Source organism: Sebastes umbrosus, chromosome 1 (assembly GCF_015220745.1).
Source record: "Sebastes umbrosus isolate fSebUmb1 chromosome 1, fSebUmb1.pri, whole genome shotgun sequence".
NCBI lineage: Eukaryota > Metazoa > Chordata > Actinopteri > Perciformes > Sebastidae > Sebastes > Sebastes umbrosus.
In genome coordinates, this window is record NC_051269.1 from 29,016,697 (window position 1) to 29,032,481 (window position 15,785).

A 15,785-nucleotide genomic window follows, 5' to 3' on the forward strand; every position below is an offset into this window, starting at 1 on the left:
GGGAATGAAAGCTGATCGGCACTTGCATGTGCTCCGGGGCCGCTCCATGTGAGGAGATGAATGCTTGTGGAGATGTATGTGTGTGTTTTTCCCCACTGATGGATGCACATCTCCAGTGTGTTTATTCCTGACTTCATGAACTCACAGTTTCTGAAAGATGATGAGGTCCTCTACACAGAAAAAGAAATGGAAATGTGTTATGTTAAATAATGGATGTTAGAATTCCCCTAAAAAACATGAGAGAAGAAGTTACTACACACTGTTTTCTATCAGTCTTGGTGCCGTCTGAGTGCTACAGGTGAGCCCGGTAACCATCTCAGGCCATTTTTCCAGCAGCAGACGAAGTGGCTGCTCTAGCCTGCAGGCTCTCAGCCAACAGACTGGCTGTCAGACTTGATGGATCACTCCATCAGCATCACAAATGGCTGCGTAGGTCTGGTCTACCTGAGTATGAACACACTCAGTCACTCATCCCCTCCCCGAAGGTTATGTAAACAGGTTTCCATCCACACAATTACATAAGCGGGATGGAAACACTGAAATAGGCTACTCCGGATATCACAAGACAGTCTGCTGTGTGTCTAATCACTGCTGCTTTGCATTGTGTGTGTGTGAATACACTTACTGTCCCCCTTTTTTTATACAGTCTGTGAATCATTTCATCCTCTGTGCGACATGTGCTGTATAAATACAGATGCTTTGCTTGATTGATGATCGTGATTAAGATGCTATTTATCTGCTGAGTGCTTCTTCCCAGCTGATCCGAGCTGCCCTCGTCTGTCCGCTAACACCACCCTGCTGAGCATGCCACTCCACGCTCAACGCGAGGCCCCGCTGCCAGCTATTGTAGCAAACTCTCGACAAATCTATTCCAGATTAATTTTCCTTAATGTGCGGAGGAATGCTCATAAGCACGTCCACAGGAATAGGTGGACGAGTCTATAAGCGGGGCATAAACATCTGGGTGCAAACAATACATAGTATATTAGAGATCGCATTCTGGAGAGCAGTGACAGACTCGCTAAATATAACCGTCCTTCTTTGTTGTCGCCTTCTTCTCTTCTGATTGAGGCTTGATTTTACCATGCTTTTCATCACTTGGTCATTTTCTCTGTCAGTGGACGTCCGCAGAGTGCCGGCTACTGAGTGAACTCTGTCTCTCTTATCCCAGGTCAGATTTATTCAGCTTTTAAAATCTAACATTTAGGGTGGATGCATCTGCTTTTGGTTAAGTCCTGTTTTTTTTTTTCCTTGGTTTCATCATTTGGAGAAGAAATTTTCTAGCAAGAAATGTGTGCATGGTTTTGGGTGTGTTGGATATAACTCCTTTAACTGCATTGCAATCTCATCTTTGTTCTCTACACTTTTCAAGAATGACAGCCCCTCAGGCTGAGCAGGCTGTCTGGCTCCTCTCCCTCTTTCTTTCTCTCTGTCTCACTGACTTCTTTCTTCTTTATTTCCTCAATATAAAAAAAAAAAACCTCCATCTTCGCTGGTCCGTGTCAGCTGAGTTTGATTTTGTACAGGGTTGTTCTTATGCTCGCTACACATAAATGGAAACTTGGAACGTCCGAAACAAGAAGCGAGCTTTTGCTACTTGTTTTTGAGAGCAGAAGACACAAATGTTTTCTTGTTCTGCAGAATTACATACGGTCGACAGTTATTTTGAGAGCCATGCACTGGCTGTGGTTCGGCCTGACGTGCCCAATTGGCTTCAGAGATTTGGAAATCACTTGTAACAGTCATTATTACTTTTTCAACATTCAAGACTGAATATGTCTCAGTGTGTCTAAAGAGTTTCTCAGTGTGTTTAATCGTGGCCCGGGGCTGCTCTTCAGTGCAAGCTACAAGTCCCTTTAAACACACTTCTAATCCTCTGTGTGGAGGAACAGCAAGGCACAGGTTTTGAGTGTGTCTGTGTGTAAGACATAGACCGTGGGGGGTTCAGGCAGTCTTTAGACACACTTTTCACTTTAATACTAAATGAAAAGCTGCCTACCAAAATGCCTCAATTAGGCCTGACCCATGGCCCGGGCTGCTGAGCCTGGAGCGACAGGACCTGACCCCGGCTCCGACCTGGAGACCTCCGGCAGCCCACAGGGTTGACTCCACATAATGACAACATTGTGTGTTTTATGAAGCATTACTATCATCAACATCATCCCCATTAGCACTGCTAACACAGAATTCACACTGTGTTATTCCAAGTATGTCGGACAGTTTAAATATGTGTAAAGCCATAAGTCAGTCGAGAGTCAAGTGACAACTTTGTGGTAAAGAATAAACAATGTGCCCGTAGTGACTGTCAGATCATTTTCTAATGGCTGGAGATGATTTGATGATTGCGGATAGTGTGAATATCTGTTGATTATACTGTATTTTATAATCCAAGTTAACAATCATCATTTCTAGGGCTTTCCTCGACCAACTTTAGTCAACTAACACTCATATGATGTCGACTAATCTTTAAATCCTGTTTTTCTCCGAGATGTGCTCACAAGTTTCTTGGAAATAAGTAATTCAGCATGAAAAAAGCATGAGAAATGACTTATTGACTAAACTAATCGACTAAGAGGGGGCAGCCCTAATCATTTCTACATGAATTGATTCATTGTTTGATAGAACTCAAACTGACAGCTTCAAATTGCCTGCTTGTTCTAAACAACAGTCCAAAAACAGTTTACTATGATAGAAGATTTAAAGAAACTGCAAGTATACATATTGAGGAAGTTGGAACAAGTGAGTGTTTGGCAGTTTTGAGTAAAACTTGGGGTAAATGATTAATCAATAATCAAAATGGTATTTTTTTATTATAGCATAGCATTATTCTAGATGCTCAAAGACACTTAACATAAACTACATAAGAAAAAGTAACACAACACTAATAAAAACAATAAGTATGTATGTAATTAATTGATAACTTGGATTTATTCATAAAGTTTAAAATGACCTTTATTGATTCTCTATGTAGTTTTTTATAATACTAAAATCTTTTTTATAGAAACATGCTGTTTTAGTTAAACACATAGTTTTCCATGTAGTTTTAGTGACTGAAAAACTTACTTATGCAAAAACTTTTTTGTTAATAATTCCATTGATTGTCAACTTGAAAATTGCAATGTTGAGGATACCGTCCCAGTTTTAAGCATATTCACCTTAACTAAACTCTTTTCTGACAGTGGTTGTGTCCATAAACATTTTTATATGATGGAAACATCCCTACAGTATATTTACTGTAATTCTATTTTAATAAATGTGCTGTGGATTGAAGACTGAGTTGTAAGTCCAAATTCGGGTGTGAAGTTAAAGGATTAGTTCAACATGTTTTGGAAATATGTTTATTGGCTTTCTCACAGAGGGTTAGATGAGAAGATTGATACCACTCTCATGTTTGTATACTAAATATGAAGCTTGGCTTAGCATTAAGACCATAGACTGTATATAAGAAGTGGACGTAGTCAACGAGACGACACCCATTGGTTTGTGAACTGCAGTTTTGAAGCCTCAAGTTAGGCATATTGGCCATCGGCACTTTGGTTTTTAGGCGGACAACGCCTTGGTAGCGAGCTGTCAATCACAAGGTAGCCACGCCCTAAAGCATACCCTGCTTTATGGTCTGTTTGACTCTAAATGGGACCATAAATTACTAAATGAACATCAATGTTTACAATGTTTACTGAGGTAATAAATCAAGTGAGAAGTAGGCTCATTTTCTCATAGACTTCTATACAATCAGACTTCTTTTTGCAACCAGAGGAGTCGCCCCCTGCTGGCTATTAGAGAGAATGCAGGTTTAAGGCACTTCAGCATTGACTTCACTTTTCAGACCGAGAGGTTACCTCAGCTAGCCCGACTGTCCAAAGATAACAAAATCTACATGCCAGCACCTCTAAAGTTCACTAATCAACACGTTATATCTCAGTTGTTTAATTTAATGTGGGGTTTCTTGGCCAGGCGCTGTGACTTCCTGGTCCTGACAGGGCCGTGTTAACTGTTAGCTATAAGCTAAGCTAACCAGCTGCTTAATATTTGCCATAGAGACATAAGAGGTATCAATCTTCTCATCTGACTCTCGGTAAGGAAGTGAAATCATGTATTTCCCAAAATGTAGAACTATTGTCTTTTTTGTTGAGAAGTCACAGTGACCTAATGTATCAGCTTCGTCCCCCTCAAACTTCATATTTTTTTTGTATCCTCTATATAAACTAGGCGACGGAGATCCTGTTTACTGGAAATGATTTCCATAAGATCAATGTCTGGCAATCATTTAGAAAGATGTCTCTGAGTAATAACGCTTGGAAAATCAGATATCAAATGTTGTTTTGAGGCCTAATATATAGATCTATGTGTACATTCTTGACTAAGCTAACAACATAATGGCTTGCTTAAAACGAAAATATGTGTTTGCCACAGCCAGAAACAGTTTGTGGTTATAAGATGGCTGTCAGACGCTGATGGTTTATGGCCCAGCAATATTTGTATTCCTCAAAAGGCATTTTTACATGTCAGTTTGACATAAAATATAGTACGGTCATTTGTTGGAAAATCTAATTATGTTGTTTGTGGGTGATGGTGCCTGTGTTTTTTCCCCTCTGTAATGGTTTCTGTGTGTCAGTATGTGCATTTTCTACTTGGTGTGTTCAGCACAGATCATCCCTGGCTGCGTTCTCTCAGAATGCGCCAGATTTGATTGTGGTTTTATGGTTTAAAGCTAATTGTCCCTGCTGAAGTCATTGCATTTGGCTATTTTTTGGGGCATTTTTAGCCTTCATATCCACTCAGACTCTGCCTTTTACTTTACTCTGAGGCTCTGTGTCATGCACAGAAACTCTGTTTCAAATGCAGACATTGTATTTAAGTCTTTCCTCTGTTGTTCAAGTCAAAAGTGTCTAAAAATGTGTTCAGTATTACACTTACAGTAGCAAATAGACTGAATGAAAGAGAAAGAACAGCAGATAAGCAAAGCTCATATCCACAAAAGAACAACTCAAGATAACAAAACCAAAAGATTCAAAAGGAGAAAGTCTGTAGCAATGTACTATTGAATACCAGCCTATTTTCCAGCTGAGTCACATCGCTCTGGATTGAACCCACACACTGGAAGTTTGGAAACAGGAAGATGACTAAATAGTTGGGAAGAGAAAAAAAAAACATATTATTTATATTTTCTATTTACTGGCAGATTGATCATGAAAGACCCCAATAACCTCAGCCACATATTGTTACCGTAGCATTGGGTCCGACACCACCAGGCTCAGGGTCAGCTTCATCCTGCAGGCCATTAGAGGAATGAACTCTTGAGCTCTGAGATCATTACCATCATCATTACCTTTAAACTGTCACTTCACCCTTATATACTTGTACTTAGTGTTTTACACCTCTCACTCTCTCTCTCTATATACAAATACTGTATATACATGTATATATATTATATATATATAACCCTCACATGTACTGCATTTAGCATAAAAAATATGCTTTAATCATAACATGGCAAACTCAAACCCAACAGGCAACAACAGCTGTCAGTGTGTCAGTGTGCTGACTTGACTATGACTTGCCCCAAACTGCATGTGATTATCATAAAGTGGGCATGTCTGTAAAGGGGAGACTCGTGGGTACCCATAGAACCCATTTTCATTCACATGTCTTGAGGTCAGAGGTCAAGGGACCCCTTTGAAAATGGCCATGCCAGTTTTTCCTTCGCGACAAGCTAGTATGACATGGTTGGTACCAATGGATTCCTTAGTTTTTCTAGTTTCATATGATATGTATTTATAACTTCTCATGAACATTCACTACATTCCTGTTTACAGTCAGTTTATTTATTTGAAATATTGTCTACACAAATGACTTTACTAATTTTTTATTCAAGTCCCTTGCTGGTTACCAACCAGAAATCATTGAACCACAGATAAAAATGGCATTTGTTCATAACGGAGTTAAAGTCCACCCCCTAAACATGGCTTACTAAAGTCAAGATGATCACCTTTACACCTGTTTGTTTTGCTGATAATCTATCCATACACCTTAATGTTTATTGCCCTCAGGAGGGACTGAGGCAAAAAGGACCAGAGACAGAGACAGAAGGGGCGCTTCAAACTAGAAGCCGATTGATCGTGGATTTTTAAAGGTTGATATAATAACGATAGTTTGGAGCAGGAAACAGCTGAATGATCTGCCGATATCTTCTTTACTTCTTCAGCAGCCTAGTCGGCTACTTTTGCATACGACGTTTTTAATACATTTTAATAAATTTTGTCACTCCAAATTTAATAATTCTTAAGAGAATATCCTGAAGTGTGATTTGGTGAATTACATCATTGGAAAATATTAAATTTATTTACAATGGGCAGTGCGCTGTTCTGTGGTTTACAGTATGACTGGCCAGGATTACTTCTGTTGCGCTTCTCGTTCATTGTTAAATGACACTCTTTCAAACCATTAATGTTGGTGCATATTCCCAGGGTAAGAAGGATCCTGTGTCTGTGATTTCATTTCATGAATGGATAGTTACATGGCTGGATTATTTAGAAGAGAGAACGCCATAATGGTACAGTAAGCAAGTTAAAGTAACAGTGAATGATATATTTTCCTCCCTGTCTGCATGTCTTGTATCGTGGACAAAGAGCTGAAAGTGTTGCATTATGTATTTGAGAGATAACTTGTTTTCTCCCTCTCTACCTTGACTTTGTGTATGGAGCCTCCCACGTGACTGGTAGCAGCTGTGCAGCAATCGGCCACTATCAGAGCCCAGTTTCGCCAATAAACGATAGTTTATAAAATGTCATTTCGACACTGATTAATCGGCCAAACCAATTAATCGGTCAACCTCTACCTCAAACCACTGACCAAGCACTGATGCGTGATACTACTCTTGCAGTCAGCATGCAGTCAACCCTTTCCAACTAATAGACCTATTCAGATTCGTTCCATCAGTACAACGCTAGTTCTTCTAGGAGAGTTCACTTTGAAGTGTCAGTAATAATGAGAACCTGTCTATGTGGTATTGATGGGGGATTTTAGGATTGAGACAAAAAAAGAAGTTGAGGTTGATCAAGAGCCTGTTCAGAGTAAGACTGACTCGGTGATGCTGGTAGAAATGAAGAGGGACTCAGAGTGTTTGAAGTGTAAAAGAATTGTAAAAAACAGACTGATGCATGCTGACATGTGCAGAAGTACTGATGGCCACCATGCAAGAGTACACTAGCAATACAGCTGTTATATTGCTGCCACTGTGAAGCCTCTCCAAACAGTAAGAGCAGGGCAGGAAACTAGGAGCTATTAGTCCTTTCAGATGGATACTGTTACCTGGTCTATAAAATAATTGGTTCATATCCAAAGCAATTGACTAAGCAAACTTTTATACTGTGGATAGTCAAGAGTGCCAGCTCTAAACGACGTGTATATTTCTTTTTAACCTACGCACGCTGATCAAGCTCCATTTACTGAGCACTTTAACTGAAGTGGCTGTTCATTCACTAACTGACACTGAAAGACACTTCCTGTTACCACACATTTCTCAGCCCTAAAAGTGGACTCATTATACCATAAAACTGAAGATTAACTGTAATTCTCAGTCATCTATTCCCCTATAAATGCTGCACCACATTATCTCCACACCAACAGAACATTTTTCTATAATGTGCAGAAAAAAAACACAGAAAATGTAACCAAAATTCTCAATAAAAAAAAAGATTGATGGATGTAAGACCAAAACAAATCCATCAACTGCCATAACTTTTCATTATGTGTAGCAGTGAACTTAAGAAGTCAACTTTCTGTCGCTTCTTACAGAAAGTTAAAATTTTAAACACAAAATACAGGTGTTGTCATTAAGCTGTACGTATTTATGTTGATTTTGTCAGATGACATTGCAGTCCTATGGATGTGGGATACACTGAATTTCGACGTTTCTGAATAAAAAAATAAGTTTCATATCAGCCTCGTATCAAGCTTGCAGAAAAGAACAATGCCACGTCATTAACTTTAAACGATTGGTTATGTTTAGGCAACAAAACTACTTGGTTAAGGTTAGGAAAACCATCATGGTTTGAGTTAAAAAAATAGAATAACGTAACTAACGTAACACATATCGCCCAGCCTTACTTTCTTCTTGATTTCCTTCCTACTATCACACTCCAATGTCTCCATAGCTACATTTGCAAGCTGAACAAAAAAACATGAACTTTCCTCTTTCCTTGTACAAGTCAAAAGTGGCTAAGAAACTTGTTCAGCATTACACTTACAGTAGCAAATACATTTCAGAATAAAAGAGAAAGAACAGCAGATAAGCAAAGCGCATATCCACAAAAAGAATAACACAATATAACAATGCCAACAAATCTGTCAAGACAAGTCTGTAGCAATTTAGCTACCATTACCTATTTTCCAGCTGACTCATAATCGCTCTGGATTGAACCCACACAATGGAAGTTTGGAAACCGAAAGATGACTAAATAGTTGGGAAGAGAAGAAAAACATATTTGTTTGATTTTCTATTTACTTGGAGATTGATCATCAAAGACTCTAACTATTGAACTGCATTTTTCCCTTTTTCACTCGTCTAACAACACGCGGGACACGAACAGCGGTTTTGGGTGAAAGTGTTTGTGTTTGTTTTAGGGCTGTCAATCGATTAAAATATTTAATTGCAATTAATCACATGATTGTCCATAATTAATCGGGATTAATCAGAAATTAATCACATTTTTTATCTGTTCAAAATGTACCTTAAAAGGGAGATTTGCCAAGTATTTAATACACTTATCAACATGGGAGTGGGCAAATATGCTTGATTTATGCAAATGTATGTATATATTTATTATTGGAAATCAATTAAAAACACAAAACAATGACAAATATTGTCCAGAAACCCTCACAGGTACTGCATTCAGCATAAAAAATATGCTCAAATCATAACATGGCAAACTGCAGCCCAACACGCAACAACAGCTGTCAGTGTGTCAGTGTGCTGACTTGACTATGACTTGCCCCAAACTGCATGTGATTATCATAAAGTGGGCATGTCTGTAAAGGGGAGACTCGTGGGTACCCATCCATCCATCTTCAACCACTTATCCGGGATTGGGTCGTGTCGTGGGTACCCATAGAACCCATTTTCATTCACATATTTTGAGATCAGAGGTCAAGGGACCCCTTTGAAAATGGCCATGCCAGTTTTTCCTCGCAAAAAAGGAGTGTAAATTTGAAACGTTATTTAACCTCCTTCGCGACAAGCTAGTATGACATAATTGGTCCCAATGGATTCTTTAGGTTTTCTAGTTTAATATGATGCAAGTTAATATATTATTAACTTTAGCTTTAAACCTGAGCCCGCCACAACCTAAAAATCACAATTTGCATTAATGCTTTAAAGAAGTTAGTGGCATTGAAACAATTTTGCGTTAATATTTTATCATGGCGTTAAAGTGGCAGTAGGCAGTATATTTTTGGCATCATTGGGCAAAAAATCCATAATAACCTTTCAGCATATTGTAATTCAAGTGTTCTGAGAGAAAACTAGACTTCTGCACCTCATCATGGCTCTGTTTTCAGACTTTAAAAAATCTAGCCCGTGACGGGAGATTTTGACCAATCACAGGTCATTTCAGAGAGAGAGCGTTCCTATTGGCTGTGCTCCGGTCACAACAGTACACTACAAGATGATTCTGAAAACATTTGAGGCGAGAAATAGTCATTACAGTAACATAATATTGATTCATAGTTGATCAGCGCTGCCTAGTTTGACCGTTTGGTCGGAGTTCGCGAGTGATTGACAGCCGGCTCTCATAGACGGCAGATGAAAAGCAGACCTCAGATCAGCTCTCTGAAATCTGGCAGATGCCGTTAGGAGCACCGGAGGACACAGAGGCACATGATTATTTTCAGGTTACCTGTTTCATGTACTACAATCAGGATATAGTGACTGTTTTATAAAAATAACTTATTTTAATCATATTTGCTGCAATGTCATCTACTTCAGCTTTAACTTTGACAACTTACAATGCCTACATTTTTCCTGGCGACTGGGCTGGTCTGTCCCACTCCTGACCAGATGTTGTCAGAGAGAGTTTGTTGTTTGCCGACCAAAATACAACAGAGATTTTTATGAAAACAACCTGGGGCAAATTTTCAAGTGCTGCTTACATGCAGAAGGCGTTGGCACAAATGATTGTCGCCTACAAATTGTGAGTCCTACAGGGGCTCTCCCATTCAGGGGTTGCCATTTGTTTTGATTAGTTAAACATGTCAAAGTGAGAGAAAATAAATGATATCATGCAGCTTTACATGTTTGCAAATTTGGTGAGGTCGTTTTCACATGTAAATGACAACCAGCGTAGTGTGGACAGACTCTCAGTAATGACCTTCTATGTGTGTGTGTGTGTGTGTGTAGTTTCATAACTATAACCTCAAGCAGATTTGGGTTGGAAAAACCATAAAGTTTTAGTCACATTACACCCACGGTAACGAAGTCCAGATGATGCTCCTAATAAGCACTTAAAATATGTTGTTCCAAAAAAAAATGTTTTTGTCATTTCATCTGTTTACAGCTTAAAGATGTTTACAACTGCTGCAGCAACGCGCCGAACACAATGAGGTAGCTCCTAAAAGCGTAGTTTGACAGAAGTTATGTGAAAACAAACAAAGTTGACGGTATGTAGTGGCTGGTTGGAAAAGACAGAGAGGTGGAAAGCCCCAACGTTTTTACACTAAAGCTGTTTTTAATCCTCGTAGTCTGGGAAAAGGGAGCATCAGTTTTGTGTGCGTGAGTGTCTGTGTATGTGTGTGTCAGCAGGACCAGGACCAGGTGACCCAGTCTGACCTGACCCAGCCAGGTCTCATAAAAGCAGCATTGAGGCCTGGAGGCCCGGAGACACAGCACTGCTTTTGTTGCCCTACCCAAGGTGTATTCCCCCTGGAGGGAGAGCGAGGGGGCAGGCGGAGGGGGGTGTTACTCATTAGAGAGAAAGAAACCATTCCTTGGCTTGGGCACACATTATTTCATAGTTTATTAGTGGAAATAAAACCGTTGCTTTATTTTTATGTATGTTTTCTGCAACTGCTCGGCCCGTCTTTTTTTTTTTTTCTTCTCCCTCCTCCCATGCTGCTTTACCACAGTCCGTTCTTTCACTTATTAATCCAGTTTCCAGTATGGCTCTAATTAATAGGACTCTGTTCACTTCTTACACATGGTCTGCCAGATGCTTGAAACTCCCTCCTATGCTCCTCCCTTCCCTTTCTTTTCCTCTGTTTCCCTCTATCTTTTTCCATCTCTTTTTTTCTGCTTTCGACACTTTATTTTTTCTTCCTCCTTTTTATACATCTGGCTTTCATACTGGTGATTTCGGTCTTTGAATTTGATTGGTTAAAGAGAACGACTCAAAAGCTGCATCTGGAGGGATCCTCCGTCCTATATTTACTCCTTCATTCTTCAAGGTCAATTGCAGCTTTCAATGGTGCTTCAGCATGTGTGAACGCTGTGTGTTTTCCACTGATTACTTGCCCATGAACATGATTAAAGTCACAGAAACATCTGTGTATGTTCACTTCTGCAAGCCTACATGTCCGTGCTTGTATGTTTCTGCGTTCAGAGAGGCATGTGCGTGCATATGTTTTTGCAAAATGTGACCATTCCACACCATGTATGTAATCACTTTTTTTAATCGCTACACACTTTGTCAACCTGGCCAACCTGTGTTTGACATTTTCTGATCGTCAGACACAAAAGTTCTTTGTGAAAATAGTCGCAGGGACTCTCCCTAACTGGCCTTCGTAGTGAAGAGAAACCGCAGCGGAGCCAAGCAGTTACAGAAAATATGTCAATATGGGAAATATGACTTTAAAAACAACATTCACTGCGCTGACCTTGTGGCTTTGTGTGTGAATGTGTTAAATGTGCTGTACGTGTGCGTGTGTGTGGGAAGAAATAGCTGCTGCAACAACAAAAGGATGTAGAAGAATTTAACTCTAATAATAGTAGCACAGATGCCTGATGATTAGTCTAATATTTTGTCCATTTATATCAGTGAGGGTAGACTAAATATTAGAAACACCCCTCAGTATGCCCCTGAGGCCCCTATGATGCCATGCAATTCAACACTTCTCTAAAACATTTTTAACTAAAGCTGAACACATAATCTTCATGCAAGGTTGGATTTATTGCAGTGCCAGTGTGTTAGACTGCATTAATTAAAAAACAAACACATGTTCTCTGAAGTCTGGAGCACACTGTTGTGGTTAGAGCTATTTAATAAGGTGCAGCAGCTAAACGTTTCAAAAATAATGCATGTTTTCATCAGAGCAAACACATTTTTTTTCATTTAGCGCTATTGAGCCATTCAAAACAGTTTGGTATATATTGGTGCAATAGAGGTGAATGGTTTTGAAATTGGGATTTTTATTAGGGCCCGCAAACTGACAACGTCAGGCGGCGAAAGCCCTATTGAAACTGAAGGAATTATTATTATTAAAATGAATAGCATTTTTGAGGGCCTTAGGGTGCTTGTTAAACTTTGCAGACTTATCAGACGTGTGGTAAAATTTGATATTTTAAGGGTCTCGGGCTTGGGTGTTGAAAAATGGCTCACTAGCGCACCCTTTAAAGTTGGAAAAATTTAGCCCCTCCTTCAGGTTTGACCTACATGTATGAAATTTGGTAAGCAGATGTGGCATGTGGAGACGCACAAAAAAGCCTCTTGGAGGTATACCCAAAACCCAACATGAAGTCAGCCACTTTGAATTCAATGTGCAATTCTCAATTAGCGTTTTACAGGCCGTGTACTTTAACAAAGGATTGTGTGTGTGTGTGTGTGTGTGTGTGTGTGTGCGTGTGTCCACGGCTAATCTTGCATCCTGTTGGACCCAAACGCCTAATATTTTTTGTGCTCATCTATGACTGTATAAAAGGACCTTTCGTGATTGCAGTGATTCATTCTTCTTGAAAACATTTTATTGACTGTTTTATACCGTCAGTGACTGCTGACTCCTCACTACACTAAACTGGCTAGTAGGGGCTGCAAGTGATTACGACTTGCTCCTGTCTTGATTTGGACTTCTAATAATGTATGCATGCAAATGACAAACTGAACCGAACGCTGACTACAACAGAGTAGGGCTGGGCTATATGGCCAAAATCTTCTATCCCAATATCGGTCTATATTTCATATCTCGATGACGATATACATCACGTAATAAATAATTCAATAAATAAATAGTCTATATGAAATAGCCACATGGTAAAGCCTATTTCTGTATACTCCTGTGTGAATTAGATACTTGACAAATGAGTATTTTCTCATTTTAGACTCACTTTCTGTTCAGAGGAAGCGTTAAACAGTCAACATAAAGTGTCACACAGTGAACTGCAGTTTAGCCGCATGGAGCCGGGGCAGACAGAGTGTATATGTTGCGTGAGACGTGCGAGTGAAAAACACATCTTATGCGCTTGCGGGGGCAGCGGTAGTTCGTATTCGTTCAATCAAACATTGCAGCAATGGTTGTTGCCGACACACCTATCGGAGATCTGCACTCTACTAAGTGCACTTTTCTAGTTGAATTCCTTGAGTACCATTAACAAACTCTTATTCATCTCCATTATGTTGGGTTGGGTTCCAGAAATCTCAGAAATAGATATCTCAAAACCTGAACAAATAAAACCTAATCTGCATGGTGAGATACCACAAGAACACAAGAGGTCAGTTGAGTGAATTGAACCTTTAAGATGAAATCTGTGGCGCCGTGTACTCTCGCTAAACTAAGAGGTACGGCTTTGGTGTGACTTTCAGTGTGAGTTTGCATATTTCTGTCCTGTAAAGGAGCTCTGCTCTGGCCGGTATTTTTACCTCCACATGTGGAACAGTTTATTTTCAATCAGGTATGGGGCGACCCTTTGCAGCCGCGCTGTAATTGACAGGCCCCTGTGTGTAACTGAGTAATGTGAATATATGTATACTGTACCTGTATTTGTGCACCTGAGTTAGTCTGTGAGCACAAATGAGAGACAGGGAGAGGGGTTTACTATTTCTCGCAATATATATATTTTGTCACTCCGTATCTCTACTGAATCTGTGTACTCTTGTTATTAGCTAAATGAGGGACATCTGTAAATTCATAATTCTCTCCCGCTGTCTCTCACCCACCCTGGGTGTTTGATTCCCATGCCGAAGCAGGCCCAAAACAACAAGACATTCTTTGGCCGAGCTGTATTTACCACAGCTCCACCACAGAGAGTTAAGCCCCACCCTCTCATGAAATCACTGAAGGGGATGAGAGAGTCATAGAGAAACAAGAGAGGAGGGCTGCCCTCTTTTAACTTACTGACAGGGTCCAGAGAGCCACTACGGGAGTCCTGAGAGACAGAAAAGGTGAGACATGGTGATCATCACAGACCTGCAGCGGGTTGTGTGCTTCACAGAGAGGCACAGAGGAGGAGGAGGAGGGTTTTTTACAGTGAGAATGAGTAGGTCATGTGTGTCTGTTGTTGTAAAGGGTTAATTGTACCCATGTTGTGGCTGGCTGTTCTCAAGCAGGCTGGCTAGAGTCAGGCTGGCAGAGGGAACAGAGAGACCCTTTATAATACAGTTCTGCTGATTGAAATCATATGGCTTTGCCTGAAATCATCGCACTACTTTGAGAGCAGACAAAAATCATAAGAGAAGTTTTGCTCTTTCTTCTGCGCTCTCTTTTGGCTCTTCGTCCTCTTCACTTATAGACCTCGTCTGGAGTTTGCTTTTGATGTATTTGAGGTATTGTTTTGGCTACTGGTGTTGAATTATTGTTATTGATTTGCAACTGTGCTCTCTGGATCAGACCTTAGTTCCAGTATCTAACCTTTCTTCCTTCTCTTCCCTCCTTTTCTACAGAGTCTGGACCTGGCCAGGTTTTTGTCACGTGGCTCCTGGTTTCTCTTCCTCACCTCGTCAGCATCCCTCTCACCTCTCTGCAGCCTGACGGCGGAGCAGCCAGCAGCTGACCCCGGCTGCATGGCAGCAGCCCACTTCAAACTCACCGCAGGCCCCTGACGAAGACGACGCAGGAAGAGAAAACAACAAGACAGTCAGGGAAAAGTCACCCGAACCACCCAGCAGCACTTTTCACGATGGCAACCAACAGGGAGCACCAAGTGCGTCACATGACCGGCTTCCCCAGAGCTATGTACCCGTTCACCTTCAACTCCATGCGGAGCCACTCCCCCTTTGACCTGCTGGCCAGTAGCCACCTCTTCGGCCGGTTTGGGGCAGACCTTCCCAAAGAGATGGCTGCATTGTGTGAGTAATAAAAACAATTTGTTATCCATTTACACAAACAACTATGGAGTGTATTGCTCTGAAAGATGTGCATCTACAAAAGATTTTCCATTTGGAAAAAAAATCTTTGCAAACTACTTGTCCCAACTGAAAGAATCCCATCGTATTCAGACCTACAGCTCAAAACTACAATGTCACATTCAGCTTAATTCAGCTCGCTGAAGAAAATGTGTTAAAAATATCATTATCAGTATCATCATGAGGGTTGCAACTGTTCCAAGGTTGAATCAGAAGGCAAGAAATCCTGATCACACACCCTTGCACATGACAAGATAGTCTCCTAGATGTCCGTGTCCCAACAACTTTGTGTTAAACAGTGGAGACTCTCCACAATTTGTGTCTTTGGGGCCAATTTGAGGTTATAATCAGACTTTAAATCATGCATTGAGGAGCAAAGAGAAGGGAAGAGAAGAGATTTTTTCCGTGTGGTAAACCAGGCGGATGGCAGAGAGGGCAGGCTGGAAAAAAACAGCAAAT

The 15,785-nt window shown here is 40.4% G+C and overlaps 1 protein-coding gene across 6 annotated transcripts in view; it reads left to right on the top strand.

The window, feature by feature from the left end:
- Positions 1–15,785, top strand: part of LOC119491402 (retinoic acid receptor gamma-A-like) — a 94,091-nt gene that overhangs the window by 47,994 nt on the left and 30,312 nt on the right. For 5 of the 6 annotated variants that reach the window (XM_037775423.1, XM_037775412.1, XM_037775465.1 and 2 more), the window contains one exon: positions 14,865–15,269. In XM_037775423.1, coding sequence (XP_037631351.1) covers positions 15,101–15,269 — 169 coding nt within the window. In that variant the 5' untranslated portion in view covers positions 14,865–15,100. Of the gene's footprint in view, positions 1–14,346; positions 14,367–14,864; positions 15,270–15,785 lie in introns of those variants that run through there. The other variant, XM_037775431.1, reaches the window with a different exon arrangement.